Below are 15,507 nucleotides of genomic sequence, written 5' to 3' on the forward strand. Positions count from 1 at the left end.
AATCATATTAGCATTTTAGAAATTGTTTTTTTTATGACCAGCAGTTCAGTAGGAATAGGACGGTGGAAGAATAAGTAGCGCTTGAAAGTGTTGGTCACCTAAGAGGTGCTTATGACTGGAGCTGAGCTTTTGCATGGTTACAGGGATGAAGAAGCTGGGGTCATGGAATCCGGTGGCAGCCTTGGTTGCAATGAGACTGCAAAGCTTTCAGTCCTGCAAGAAGTGAATGAGACAAATGGCAGAACTGCAGCTTTGGTCTTCAAAGCAAGAGTTGTCCCCCAAAATCACGGTATACTTGAAAAGCTGAAGCTCCTCTTTAATAAGGCAGTGAAAAAGACAGTGTTTTTAATTAGAATCAAGTGAGTCAGTTCAACACGGAAATAACTGTGTGGAATGTACCAGTTCTGGATACACAAATGAGGTAAGAGGATCTAATGGTTTTTTATTCTGTGAATATGAAACAAAAAATATGACACGGACCAGCGCACAGCCTTTCTAATCCAGAACAAGGGAACCGGAAATTATTTATCTTTAACATAATCTTATTTCTTTGATTCATATAAACGCTCCCCCTGCAGAAAGAGTTTCTGAGAGAGGGGTAAGGCATTTCATCACATCTCTGTTTTGTCTGGACTGCTCTTGGTGAATAAATGTTTCGGGTTTGGGCAGGTCTGTATGCACCACGTAAAACCTTCTTTATTTTTCTTTATTATTATTGTTATTTTTCCCAGCAATCTGTCCCTTTAGTGTACCCAGTGCAACAATTTAATGCCTGAATAAAACACCTGGGGAAAAAAAATGAGAAAATGAGTCACCAATGCCATTATTCCCAAACACTGGCATCCCCAAAGTGTTTCCTTTTGTACTGGTGTGGCAGCACACAGTAAGCTGGAAGAGAGGGTGCTGTGTTAGAAGCTGTCACCTGCATAGGATACAGGTCCAAGGCTTATCATTGTTAATACAACAGATAAAGCATAGGCTGTGCTTAGCAATACTGCCTAGTTCACTTACATGTAGAAAAGGTTTAAGAAAACTGTTACAACCACAAACCAGATGAATACATTGACCCCATGATACTAAAATATACTTTATTAATAAATAACAAAATAATCTTCCTGTTATCAATAAACAAGTTAGAAAGGATTTGCACAGAAACATTTTGATGTTACTCTACACACCTTCACATCTGAGCTCCACATTTTCCTAAATCATGCTATAACAAGTCTGAAAACTAGACCAAGATTGCAAAATGTTACTATAAAAGACAAACACGAAATTGTATCGACTTCTATTGTGTGTCTACAAATCCTGAGCACTTTTTCCTCACTGAGAAGCTGTGAATTTCTGTGGGTTTGGGGTACACGACTCCTATGAAGCATGTCACCTACATCTTCCCACTTACACCTGCTGACAATTTTTTTCCATCCAATCAGCAGAAGGCTTAAAAGCCATAAAGCACAGTATTCAGCTTAGCAACAGGCATATGAGAAACCCTATTCCAGATCTGCCATTACCTCCAACACTGTTTCATTTGCATCGCTCAACTGCAAGTCCGTGAGCATAGAGACCTATCTTACTTGCTCTAGCTAGGCACTGCAAAAGTAAACATCTAGGTGATTCTGCATTCTAAATTTCACACAGGCTGCACACTTTGCCTCAGTCTCTCCTGAGGGCAGCTGTACAACAAACTCTACTGTCTGCTATACATTTTTATCTTCCCATTAAATTATACAGCTATGTAGTTTCTTGACGCACTAAACCTTGAACTTCAGGCTAGTAGTGCTAGAAGCCTAGCAGACAATGATGCACGTCACTGCTGTAGCCTAAAGGCATGAATTCATCCTTTATGTTTTTCCCCATAAAATTTGTGTGGGTTAATTCTCAGCTGGCATTTTGGTTGGATTTTGCCTGTGCTGTAGTTCTGTTACTCTCCTGCTGCTACATGTAATTTTACCCTGCCTCTTGAGTCATCCACTGAAGCTGCTCTCAACTTCTTCAAAGTTTCTGCAGGCAGTAAACTTCTGCTTTCTCTCTGGGTATCAATGTTGTCATTGTCATATCACTAATGCAAGAAAAAATAGCTGATCTGCTGCAGAGTAACACATAGTCCAGGCAAAGCCAGTGCCAAAGTTTATGACAGTACTGTATTCACTTGTCTGTGCTATCACACAAGTGAATACAAGAAGTGAATATAATCTTTACCTGTGCTACAGCCAGGTAAAAATCTGGTTCACCTGCAGAAAGCATATAATCAAAGGATGGTGTCACAAAGCTTCCTATTTCTTCTACAAATTCCTTAGTAGAACAAAAACTGTTCCAGCCACAATACATTAGGGTGAGCAGCCTGATAACAGAAGGCAAGAAACAAATAAAAGCATAAAAGCCAAGTCAAGTACAATTATCCTTGAAGGAAGAAACAGACCTGGAAGGAAGAGATAGGACCAGCAGAGACCTGCTAAAATGTTCCAATAAAGGGCATGAGTCTACCTACTGTTCTAACATCTCACCTGCTTCTGTCGAACTTTGATAAAGCTTGAAACAGGAATTCAAAGAATGATGAACAGAACCACATTCAACAATAAGGAAATAAAATATCCTTCTAATTTCACTTTTACATATATCTCAGTGATAACTCCCCTGTGCAGCATTATGGCAATAGAAACTGTTTTGGCCAAAACAAATGCATTTAAGTCCCCTGTGCCTCTCAACAAAACACAACAAATAAGCAAGAAACTTCTGGAACAACAGAGATTCCTCTGTTTGACAATCTTGAGCTTTTTTTCTCAGGAGATGCCCCAACATTACATGAAATACAGAATTAGTGAGTATCTCTGTAATTTATAAACATGATGTTTCTGTGCAAGATTTCGCATTAATTGCAAAACATTCTTCTAAAATAACATTTCTGATAGGAAAGGGGAAATTCTTGAAATATTTGTAAATACCTCAGGTGGTGAGAACTGTCCTAAGTATTGTCCCTCCTTGCTCGGGAGACCGGCTTTCCTCTTGGCAGTCTCTGAGACTTCAGACCTAAACATGGTCTCCACCAGACAGCAGGCTTATTCCAAGAAGACTGTGGTGACCCAGATGGAGGGCCTGCCCAGAAATGTAGCTGTTCAGGTCTCCAGCTGCAGGGAGTGCCTGAGCCTGATGCTGCTCAGGGAGGGTGGCAGGGATTCCAATTGTGTGTGATTCCAATTGAGGTGTGAGCAGGTGGATGAGCTGCTCAGCCTGGTGGTGGAGCTCAAGGAGGAGGTGGAGAGACTAAGGACCATCAGGGAGTGTGAGTGGGAGATTGACTGGTGGAGTGACTTGCTGGCATGCCAGAGGGAAGGGGTGCCAGGGAGATAACCCCAGAACAGCGGTGGATACCCTGCCCTGCCACAGTCATACAGACCTGACTGATGAGGAGGGTTGGAACAGAGTTCTAACTAGGTATTGTGGGAGCCCCCCCACCCTGCCTGCTTCCACAGCTGCAAGCAACAGATTAGAGATGCTGGAAATCAAAGGACAGGTGAGTGGAGAGGAATGGATGATCTGCCTAGGAGGGAGCCTAAGGAGAGGCAGACACCCCCACACCTTGAGACCACCAGGAAACTCCCAAAACTAGTTAAACCCACTGATTATTTTGCACTACTCAGAGTTCAGGTGGGCAGTGATGAAATTGCTCAGAAAAGCCTATGAACTATGAAAAGAGATTTCAAGGGTTTAGGGCATTTAGTTAAAGGAGAGGGAGCTCAAGTGACTTTTTGTTCTATACATTCAGGAGCAGTAAGGGACACAGAGCAGGCTTGGAAAGCACAAGCAATGTATTATTGGCTCAGAGGCTGGCGTTGAGCCACAAAATTTCGGTTCCTCTATCATGGGGCAGTTTACTCATCCCCTGGCCATGGAACCCACCTATCTCAAAGGGGGCAATAAATCCTAGTGCAGGAGCTAGCAGGGCTTATTGAAAGAGCTTTAAACCGGGCTTGTTTAGCTTGGAGAAAGCTCCAGGAAGACCTCATTGTGGCCTTCCAATACTTGAAGGGAGCATATAAACAGGAGGGAGAACAGATGTTTATAAGGGTGGACAGCAATAGGACAAAGGGGAATGGTTTTAAACTGAGACAGGGGAGGTTTAGGTTAGATATTTTGAGGAGTTCTTCCACTAAGAGGGTGGTGACGCACTGGAACAGGTTGCCCAAGGACGCTGTGATACCCCATCCCTTGAGGCATTCAAGGCCAGGCTGGATGTGGCAGCTCAGGGCCATTATGTTAAATGCATAATTAAAAAAGTGCATTTGTTAATGTCATGGAATAGGACAACTGACCCATTTCAACTCCAGAGATCAAATAAATTAAAAAGAAAGGATGCAATATCTATAACAGATTCAGTGAAAAACAGCTGTTACTAAAATTACAGACTAGCATTGAGAGCATAAGCTGATCATCTTTTCGTACAGTGGGCAGTAGACTGCTCAGTAATAATTTGTATAGGTGACTTTGCCAGGTGGGATCCACGGAAAAGCCACTTCATTCCTATGCACAGCCTGGAGGTTCTTCTGCTTCTTCTTGAGTTTTTCTCTTCTTTTTATGTTTTCCTGAGAACAAAACATTATGTCAAATAAAAGAACTCCAGCAATTGAAAAGTCAGAATTATTGCTACATCCTTCCCATACTAAATGCAAAGTTAGAACACAGTACAGATTTGCCATTTGGAACTTAGCACATCCTCCTTAGGGATTCAGCCATACACACTGCACTGTTTCACAGAGAGGCACTGTAACGTGTTATTAACTGCAGATGAAGTGACAGTCTTGGGCATGAGATGACTTCGTGTGCTCTCTAAACAAAAACTACAACAAAAAGCTTTGTGGATTAGGTATGGTGTTTGTCTTGGATTGTAGCAAGTAGACAGATCAATACAATGGGAAAGGCATTACAATAAAGGTGTGACAGCAAAAGGACAGGCACAGTAGAGAGGTGCAGTGTGGATAGCCAGGTTTAAAACCACAATCAATGTTGCTACATCCAACCTTGTTTTTTTCTTCTGTTGCGACCTGCCAGCATTTTGAAGCAACATAAAAGTTTCAGACTTTCACACATGTCAACTGTGTTGCTGTGGAAGTACTGCTCCCTGAAGAGAGCCATAACTGGCACTCTTAGATAACACATGCTACTGGCACTCCAAGGGATAGCACAGATCCTGCTGTAGTGCAAATACTGAAACACTGATTGAACATCTGATGGGAAGGCAGGGCCAGCCCAGGGAGATCAGGGGCATGCAATTAACCTTGACTGACTGGAAAGGGTGGACCAGGATCCACCCCTTTCCAGACCTCATTTAAGTGTTGGCAGTGGAGATGGGGTATCTCTTGCTGGAGATCCATGCATAATTGAGGACTTTCAAATATAAGTAGCTCTTTTCCTTCACTTCTGTATCTGCTGCACTTAGGCTCATTCTCATTTGTTGTAGCCAAAAACTCTGCTATACCACTACTATCGTAGTACTTTCCATCTCATTATAGCATTACGCTTGGTAAGCCAAGTAGGTACTTATTTATGATGGATTACCCTAAAAAAAAAAAATGTATTAGGTGGTCACTGGGACCCCAAATACACCAAAAGAGGATCTCTTGGAGAATCCCTGGGATTCCTGGTTTCCCTGTGGTTAAGTGCTGCTTCAATTATTGAGAATGGGGACCTATGAGGGACAATGGTCCTGTTATTAAATCCCCTTCAAAAATGACTGATTTATTGAATAAGTTAGGACAGAACTTCTTGACAACTGAGGAAAGACTAGTAGCAGCATATGCCATGGCATGGCAGCTGCTTCTCTATATTAACAAGCATCATTCATTAGAAGAAGAATTAGAAGATGAAAAAGAGCTTTTGAAAACTCCTATTAGACAGCTAGAAAATAAAATTACACCTTTGGAGGGACAAACTGCCCCACCTTTAAATAGAACTTCCTCTTTGAAATTAAAATTCGTATCATTAGAAGATGGCCATATGTGACAATAATACATAATGAAGAAAAACATCCTTTAATTACTGGATAACGGCAGCATGTAGAATCACATGGCCAAACAAAAGTGACGTATCAACAAATACTGGTCTATGGACATCAATGGAAGAAAATCAGGATTATATTAGAGAATTAGGCATGAAAGAGGCAATCTATGAAGATGATTTTGAGAGCCCAGACTCGATTAAGTTTTTGGTGAGGATGAGGGACCTCATTACAACAAGCTCCTCCCCAGCAATACGGCACACTGGTGTCCATACTGAACCCCTTAGTGGCCTTGCAGGCCATTATCCAAAAGGCTGCCCAACTGATAGCTGAACTAAGAGAGACACAGTGCCTTTGGACCAGGCACAATATCTGAATGTTGGGAAGGTCAGAGGTTCTCACCATAACTAAAACCAGGTGACCTACTCCTTGGGACCCATATGGGTATCCCGAAAACAAATGTTTAATGACTTAATCTGGGCTGGGGTTCAATTTGCAAAAATTGATCACCAGCCCAATCATGTCCTCCTCCAGCTATTGTAGGAAAAATATAAGTGGCAGCATTTGAATTTCATCCTTTCTAGTCAATGAAAGTAATCTCAAACTTCAGTAAAATGGCTTTTATCAATTCTCTACTTTAAATGTTTTCTCAAACATAAATGCATACACTATTGGAGCTAGTACTGCTACTAGGTTTTGCTGATTTTATGGTGCAGTGAGCTGGCCCTTCAGAGATGGCTACTGACAAAGAATGGAAAAAAGCACTATGGAACATGCAACTCCAAGTCACGTAAGTAGAGAAAAAGTATCTTTCATATATGCTAAAATTCCAGCACACTACACATAATTATTTTGTTCAAGAAGTTTTGGAGTCTCGCTACGTAATACTGCCATCATCTGGTTTCTCCTGTAACACCACAAAAAAACCAGGAATATTAAAATGCTAAGAATTCATACTCATTACTGCATATACTTCTTTGATTTTTACATAGTGTAAAATACATATATATTACCAGCCATCTTTCATATTCTTCTATGGCCATTTTATCTTTTTCATCCTTTCTTTCCTGTTGTATTTTTTTTCTTCCTCTCTCTAGGACTTTTTCTGCCTTCTTTTGTCTCAAATATTCTTTCTTTTTGTCATTCCTGTGAAAAGGATGAAGAGAAAATAATTTTTCAACAATCTAAATGCAGTATCTGTGACTGATTAAGTAAACTGATTTCAAAGAGCTATTCTATGCATTTAATAATGGATTAACAATATTCATATGTAAAATCTTCAACGTCCATCTTCACATGTGATATTACCAAGGTATATGTAGCTTGCTCTGAAAGTAATGCCTTCTATTTATTTTTATGGAAAACAGCAGATACTGTATGGGAACTGCTGAGGCACGGCCTGAAGCTCTATTGAGCACCTGAGGAAAGAAGCAAGTCAGCCTTGGGAGCACAGATAAAGGTAATTCCAAAACATGGTTTGTCTTTTACAGTGTTGTTGCCATGACTGAAAATCTGCCCACTCACAGTGTTCACATCCACTGTTTGGTCAGCAGGTGCTGTTTTTAACCCACGGAGGAATTCAGTGACATACCTTTGCCTCATGTACACTTCCACATCAGATACTATTTTGTCAGATTGCCCCTCTGCTGCCATATGCCAGACAGCAACAGCGTGTAATGAAATATTAGTAGGAACAATAAAACTCTACTGCCATACCACCAACATTAGCTTCTGACTTTGCTGGCCAACATAATAAAGTAGGAGGCATTACTTTTGGAGCATCCCTCATACACGAACTTACTCTCCTACCGATTACAGCATTGTTTTATTGATGCTACTTTCTTTTTCACATTTTACCATATAAAAATAGATTTAAAAGTTGTGCAGGTAATAAGTTGCACATGGTCTCTGGAAACTCAGCTTGTAAAACTAACAAAGAATTTCTCCAGCAGACACATCTTATTTGCTTTTGAATACACCTGCATTCGTTTATTGTATTATAAAAGCTTGAAGAAATATCTACCTTCCTTCCCACTGCTTACTAATGAAGCATGACACTAGTCATTTAAGACCTAATACTAAGTGAATCCTACTTATCAGTTGCTGTATCTCTGCCTGGGCTGAGACTGTTGTCTTCTGGGGAAGAAAGAGTCTAAGTTACTAAAATGAAAGAAGCTGCAGGCTGTTCTTACAGCTTATTAGCTCTGAGTGAAAAGCCTGATCCCAACCATGTCACCAGTCCCCAGTCAACAGCATATCAAACACTCACAGACAACCTGTTAAGCACAATACTGGAAAATGATAATCCAAAACCCAAAAGGAGGTACCATTTTTCAACTGCTGATATGTTGTCTCTCTTCTTTTCTGCAGCTAATTCCTCTTCTTTTCTCTTTCTGATTCTTTCAGACTGTTTTTCCTGTCTGCCTTGCTCTTTCAAATATTCTATTTTCTTCTCTTTCCATTTTTTAAATGCCTAAAGAAAACAACAGGTTAATTATCAGTCTTACCCCTCATCTTGGTGTCTAATACTCTCTTCATTTATTCAGAATTATTTTGTTATTTCTATACTTTCAAATTTTGGAATATTTACTTGCTGCATTGCTCAGAAATGGATCTTGCTGTATCTAAAATGGGTAAACTGTTTTCCCCAGTAAGCCTTAAATCTTTGCCTATGTATTTACACGTTGTTCATTTCACATTCAGCTGACAGAATCTGAATACAAAAAAAATGCCTGTTTGCATATAGATATTATACAGCAAAAAAGAAAAAACACAGTACTGCTTAGGTTGGAAGGGATCTTAAAGATCATCCACTTCCAAACCCCAAAACAAAGCTGTTTCTACTCGAGCACCCATCTTGGATGTCTAAGAGGACACATTGCCTCTGAGTTCTCATAGTATGGAAACCAGAACCTCAGGGCTACAGGGTACCTCAGACAAAAGTAGCTGCATATTTTCAACAGAAAGAATCTCATAGTACTCTGTATTCAAAAACTAACCATGTTTTGATTTTGGAATCCACTTCATTTCCATCTCCTGATGGATTAACTGTGTTATCCTCAAGAATTCCCTAAACCACATCTGATATACATTTATGTACATACTTCACATTACCTTCTGTGCTGCTTCTGCTCTCTCTGCATTCTGTTCTGCTGCTTCCTTTTCCTTAAGTTTCTCAAGCTTCTTTTTTTCATTCAACTTCTTTGCTTCTCTTGCTTTCATTGCCTTCCAGCTATTAAAAGAAGCATTTGCTTCCTCTCTTTTAACAGCTTCTTTCTAGATCAAAAAATACCATTCTCAATTTAAGTATATTTGAATATAAAGTACAACTATAGTTCAAAGTACATGCTTTGAACTAATTCTCATATAAAGATTAATCTAATAAACAAAGAAATGGGAATAGATTTGTAGAAAACACTCCAAATGAAGTATGAACTATATACTTCTATGCTCATTTTTAACTTAATTTACTCAGATTTATATAAACTTATATTAACTACTTCTTCAAAGTGTGCAGAAGAACACAAAATACATATTCATTACTCAGAAGGAAAACCTGTTTAATATTGAAAAAACAGATCTAAGAACTACATATTCAGAATGTTGAAAAGCATCCCTTGAGATATTGAGCAAACTAACTTTCCAACAGAAGATATGTTAAAACTTAATACTAGAATGGATGAGCATCCTGAAGTCTTTGTGAACAAACTTGAAAATTAATCCAAGAATGCTTCTAACATAACTGGTGTAAAGCAGGTATGTTTGGATGTTTCTGCAGGAAAGCACTAGGCTTATACCCTTTAGAATAATCATAATAACTAGGACACGCCACCTTCTGTTCCAGCTCACTCTATTCTAGAGTAAACCAGTAACCTTATAATAAGAGAGTGATGCAATTTGTAGAAAGCTTAGGTCAACACACTTCAAAAAGAATGATAGGTTGTCCACTTCACTTAAAACAAGAGTGCAAACAAACCCTTTCAGTATCATTCCTCAGCTCTTCAGCTTTTTTCTTTTCAGTTCTCTTTAATTCCAGTTGAATGGCTCTTTTCTTTTCCATCCAGTTCTGTAAGAATCATTGGAAGGGATATATTCAAAAGTGTTTTTAAAACTGTAAATAAGTTCTGTTAAAACAATATTAGCAGTACCAGTACAATGACCACCAAAGTGACTCCCAATACTTCCACTTGCTACTGCAGTAACTACCCTATGTGGAAAAAGTAAGCTGTGGTTCAAATCACACTGTTCTAAGCACCTTGGGCATGTATTTTTTTGTGTTCAAAGAGGTCTAAGAATCTACAATAATAGCTGCAAGTATGAAAAACCTTACAGATCTCTAAAATCTTTAAAAAACATTACGTAAAATTCTACACAGAATACACAGATTATCACTCCATAGAGACTGTCAGATGTGCTTTACTTTTAAAGGAATCTTAAACTACGTTGCTCAAGTAAAAGTAAAGGAAATCATCTTACACATCTGAGAATAGTCTGACATAACAGTCAATCACAAAACACTGCATACCTCTCATTTGGTTTATCAGTTCATAATTTGATAAGAAAGCATGACTAACAGAAGAAAAAAAGTTATGACATATACAAGTAATATCATTAGGAATACTGACTTAACAAAAGTAAGTGCTGCTGAATCTAACTAGACTCCTATATGCATAGAGGTTTGGGGCTTTAAGATCTACCTGGAAAACAGCTGCTCGCAAACTATCTGCTTTGTCAAACTCTGTACTGTTCTTCTGCAAGTGTTTATCCTCTAACACCTTTAATGTTCCCAAATAGTGAGGTGGAACAGTTGAAGCTGATGGAACAGCCTTCACTTTTTCCTTTAAGTGTGCAGAAGACAAAAACCTACAAAGACACAGACATTATTAAATATCCTTCTATTTATTGGAACTGATAGCAAGTGATGTTCCTTTTTTTCCATTTTTAAACTTGATATCAGAAGTTACTGTGACTGTAGCTGCACTCGTGTGGGGACAGAAAAAGAAGGAAGCCTGTTTCTTTTGGACAACTTGTTATTGATAAAACAAGCCATTACTCAACATATTCAGACCAAGATCATTTACAAGCTCCTTATACTTTCACCTATTAGAACAACAACAACAACAAAAAAAAAAGCTTTAAAACCTGTAAAGATATCATGGGCTGGATTCACTGGTGAAGATATTAGCACAAACTCATTGTAGACACTAGCAAAAGACACGGAGTCTAATTTTAGCAAGGATTATAATAACATGCCTCGTCTTTTCTCCACAGATGGCCAGCAGTTGTTAGCAACTAAGAAATTGTTGATAGAAGATGAGCGTGAAGTGATACTGTCACAGTACTTACATATACCCCCTGCCCTGTAGACAGCAATATATAGTGTAACCCTCTTACTTGCAAGATGAGGATTCTGAGCTCTGTAGAACTTCTTTCATTGTTCCACCCTGTTTCTAAGAAACAAAAAGGAAAGGAAAAACTGTAGTCTCTCAGGTAACAGAACTAGATTATGATGACACGGATTCTGAAGGCTAATGTTAAATATGTTAATATGCCAAATACATACACAAGAAAGCCACTCAAATATAGCACAGGTGCAACACAGGCTAAAAAAGTTTGTTTCTTTGTTGGTTTTTCTTATAAAGTAGGAAACAAACACCTTTTGGAAAGTTTGGAACAGTACTTACAATGCAGAAGCCCGTGGTTCAGAGACAAGGAGGAATAAAAACAACCTGGCTGCGCAGTGGGTTTCCCTGCTACCGCATTAACTGTTTTTAATATTTAGCTTTAGCAGTTACATACATCTGCATATTTTCTTTCTTACAGTAAGGCCTAAGGTGCTTTGCATCTTATTTGTTAATCAAGTCATACAATGAATTCCAGTTAACATATGCTGCTCATTTCAACTCAGAATAGACGTTTCGCATTTTTACTTCAATAAGGTTATTAAACTCAGACCTGCAAAGACATACTGCACTAATTTTATCAGTTTTAAACTAATAATGTAAAAAGTGTTCCCTACCCCTTCAAAAAGGTATTCCCTATATCTTCCTTAAAAATAAACATAATTTATGCAAGCCTTGGGTCCAGAAGTTTTACAAGCAGACATTTATACACTAAAGGAGCCAACAGTAAATTCATTTACAAAACCTTTCGCTGCATTTCTAGGACATTTTTCTGAACAACAGTAAAAATGCACAGAAAAATACCTGGACAGAATCCTTTGAAGTGCTTTTTGCCTCCCCACGATGTTCAGACTGATCTTGTATTGTAGTAGTTACTACTGGCTCTTGCACATCTCTCTCCTTACATGAACTCTCATCTGTTGACTTCTCTAACTTTGTTTTCTCATGCACTGTGGTGGTCATTGCTTCTATCACAGCAGAGGTTTTGCTATTATTATCTTCCAGTTTCATGTCACTGATGTTCATATCTTTCTTCTCATCTAGCAGAAGTAAAAAGATTAAGCGGACACATCCATTTAGACAACATATGAACAATATTTTCTGTATACGTTCTCATAAGAACAATATGTAATAATGACAAGAGTACTCAATTACACTGAAATGAATGACTAGTCTGGCAACATAAAAGCTTTAACAAATGTTATAGAATGTAAAAGACTATGAGAACAGGCAAATTTCCCATCTTTCTCTCCACTCAAACACATTTCTACTGTAGCAACCAAAATAAGAGTCATTTCAATCACACATGAACTCTTCTGACGTCTAGTCAACTGCCACTTTCTAAGACACAGTTCTACAACATTTTGAAACACGCAGTTTCTAAATGCATGGGACAATACTGGACTTAGGCATAACTTCAAGAATAAGGCCAGGCCCTTCATAGAAACAGAAGCCAAGGAGACACAAGGTCAAGAGAGAAGAAAGGTAATTACTAAAACTGCCAATTTTAAGACTAGTACCGGAACCTTAGATGCTACTAAGGCATAAGCAATGACACCCACCTGGTTTTACACACTTAAGTCCTACCTTTTTCAGGAGGTGCTTCTTCACACAGTATTGAATTGGAGTCTCCAGAACTCTCATTGTGGGGAGCAGAGGAAAATGATGGAGAAGTACTTTCTGGACGTGAACCCTTAGATCAGAAAGTGGTAAATAAAAAAGCGGGCAATCCATAACAATTAACTATTGATCAACTATTTATCTTGACATCAAAATACACTGATAGAATGTTTCTTCAAAACTCTCTAAGTATTGGTACTGTCTTACATTCAGAGAAACCAAACCAATCAATAGATTTCTTAGACTGCAAAATATGACAAAATCATTATTTTCCTTTCCAACAAGAAACAGGATGTCTTATCTGCCCTCACCATAAGAATATTACTGGCAAAGATTTTTCCCCACTCTTATTTTTTACAGAAAACGTTGATAGCTAAATAAAAGTTACTATCAAGAGCTCCCAAAGTAAATTGTAATAAAATAAACACATACCTTCTTCATTGCACTCCTAATTCAGGACCAGAGCTTCTGGCAAGGACTGTTTCCTTGGGTGAGTCTCTGGCATTCAGAGTAGCTATGGACAACGGCATCCAAAACAAAGGCAATACATCTCTATGAATTTTTTTTCCTTCTGACCTACTAAGCTCAATGTCTCTCTGCAACCAGCTTTTCCCTATACACTTCTTGGTTGAGCTGATGTTTTATAACAGCCACCTAGCGACGGAATGCTGGTGTTCTCAGATGAAAATGAGTGTTATCGTTTAACTTACATGTAACTAAATACACGTTAGTTTGGACTGTTTTGTGAAGCTAGATTCAATCATTTTCAGTTAAACGACTGATTTCAGTTAAATAACAGTACATCTATCGTAACCTTGGGGGGAGGGGGAGGTAAATATAAACAGCTACATAAAGTTACTTGCATTCTTTGAGGAGTGCTCTCAGGGCTCGTCCACCTTCAGCGATGCTTCTGCTCCTTCCCTAAGCCAGCCACTAAGCAGCAGAACTACTGCAACAATATCGAAGTGCTTTCTTGCCTTGCACACCCTCAGCTTTGGTTTCTTTTCGATGCCGCTTAACTTGTGCCCCTTGAGAGCATCGACTGCTTCTTGCAGCTCATTCTGAAACAGCTTCGCAAAGAACTTTTACATAGAAATTCAGTGCAAAGTCAGCGTTAACCCCCACCCTACCTGGCCGCACGCCTCCCACCGCCGGCTCATCCATCCAACGACATGGCCGATACCTCCCTCCCCTTCCGCTGAGCGCTACCATCATACCAAGCAGGAAGGGTGGGTGTGCTCGGCTGTGCTCTGCGGGATGGGTGAGGGTTCGAGGCATGCCCTGCCTGCGGGAGCTCAAACAGGACCCGTTTAGGCTGTAAAAGCAATAAAGAAATAAACGCGTTCTTTTTTTCTGTAGTGGTGTAACGGTAAATGCTGCCGCCAGGCAAAATCCTACGTTACGAGCATCCGAGGTGTTCGTTTCAATAAACTCCAGCAGGTGGCAGCAAAACCTTTTAAGATAAAAAAACTGGTTTATTTGTGATGTGTCTGCTTGAATTTTTCGAGTTTCTTTCATCTTAGCAATGATGTATGTGGCACTTCTAGAAAGACCTTGCGTTCATGTAGAAGCTTTCCAGCTTTGCACACTCTATACAGAAGGAAGGTTTTTTATTATCTCACTTTATAATACGTTTTTGTCAGAACATGTGAACATCAGGGCGACATCTGACAGTCTTACCTCAGGCAAAATCCCACTGACACCCACTGAGATGAGTGGAGTTTATTCCTAACTGAGAGTGTAAGCCTCTGATGTAACTATAAGCATTTTTAAGGGTCCACTTAAATATTCTAACAGCTTACTGGGGTCAAAAAGCATAAGATTTTATGGCCAGAAAGTGATCATTACATCACTGTTGATGATTTCTTGATTAATAACTGCTCAACATACCACAAATGTGAAGTTATCAAAAAGATGTACACTGGAAGGTGAAGATGCTGTTTTTCTCCCACATACACGAGGAGCATGGAGAACAACACTTTGAGTAAATCCCCCAATTATCTTAATTCAGCTAAAATAAATGTAGAAGGACTATTTAATTCTGTTGCCCAAATGTAGGTCAGTCTCTGCCTACCCAGAAACTTACAAATAACTTGTTTAAAACAAACAGCAAGAGGATACAGTGGCAAGCACTGCGATGTGATTCTGATTGGCTAGGATGAGATTTTCAGATGGTTAGCTCACATGCATATAAACAACTTTCAGATGTCTTTTATTTGAGATGGTGTAAGATTTGATTCAGGCTTTCCTCAGAGGAGATGGCACACTGAGTGACACATCTAACATCATATGCCATAAGTCACTGTAAATCAAAAGATATAAAACCTCTCACTGGAGAAAAACAGGGCTTCTGTTTGCTTTGATCTTCTTTCCCAAAGTCGAAAGTTATATTGAAAGGAGGTTTAATGACATGACAAAGTTCTCAGGTTGATGTACACTCCTGTAGAAAGTGATATTTTGTGGTAGTTGCAAGAGTCTTAGCTCATAAGT

At 39.1% G+C, this 15,507-nt stretch overlaps 1 protein-coding gene across 5 annotated transcripts; it reads right to left on the reverse strand.

Annotated features, from left to right (window-relative positions):
* Positions 1 to 422: 422 nt before the first annotated feature.
* Positions 423 to 14,373, reverse strand: MAP9 (microtubule associated protein 9). Of its 5 annotated transcripts, none has more exons than XM_015860964.2 (11): positions 14,148 to 14,367; positions 13,450 to 13,531; positions 12,985 to 13,090; positions 12,202 to 12,437; positions 11,390 to 11,445; positions 10,693 to 10,858; positions 9,972 to 10,061; positions 9,110 to 9,271; positions 8,323 to 8,468; positions 7,009 to 7,141; positions 423 to 4,583 (listed from the first exon to the last, which is right to left on the reverse strand). In XM_015860964.2, exons 2-11 carry the CDS (start codon positions 13,456 to 13,458, stop codon positions 4,461 to 4,463), a joined length of 1,227 nt encoding a protein of 408 aa, XP_015716450.1. In that variant the 5' UTR covers positions 13,459 to 13,531; positions 14,148 to 14,367; the 3' UTR covers positions 423 to 4,460. The 5 variants fall into 5 exon arrangements, with proteins under 5 accessions (XP_015716450.1, XP_015716451.1, XP_032300217.1 ...); XM_015860965.1 differs by lacking the exon at positions 14,148 to 14,367 and adding an exon at positions 13,877 to 14,141; XM_032444326.1 differs by lacking the exon at positions 13,450 to 13,531 and having other exon boundaries at positions 11,390 to 11,439; positions 14,148 to 14,373.
* Between the last annotated feature and the right edge of the window lie 1,134 nt (positions 14,374 to 15,507).

Source organism: Coturnix japonica, chromosome 4 (assembly GCF_001577835.2).
Source record: "Coturnix japonica isolate 7356 chromosome 4, Coturnix japonica 2.1, whole genome shotgun sequence".
Classification (NCBI taxonomy): domain Eukaryota; kingdom Metazoa; phylum Chordata; class Aves; order Galliformes; family Phasianidae; genus Coturnix; species Coturnix japonica.

Excerpts from the sequence above, each read along its gene's own strand:
- MAP9 (XM_015860963.2), bottom strand. The coding sequence starts at position 14,177 with ATGAGCCGGCGGTGGGAGGCGTGCGGCCAG. Across the intron at positions 10,859-11,389 it reads TCAGAATCCTCATCTTGCAA|GTTTTTGTCTTCTGCACACT; the intron begins GTAAGAGGGTTA and ends GTGTCTTTGTAG. Across the intron at positions 7,142-8,322 it reads ATATCAGCAGTTGAAAAATG|GAATGACAAAAAGAAAGAAT; the intron begins GTACCTCCTTTT and ends TCCTTTTCACAG.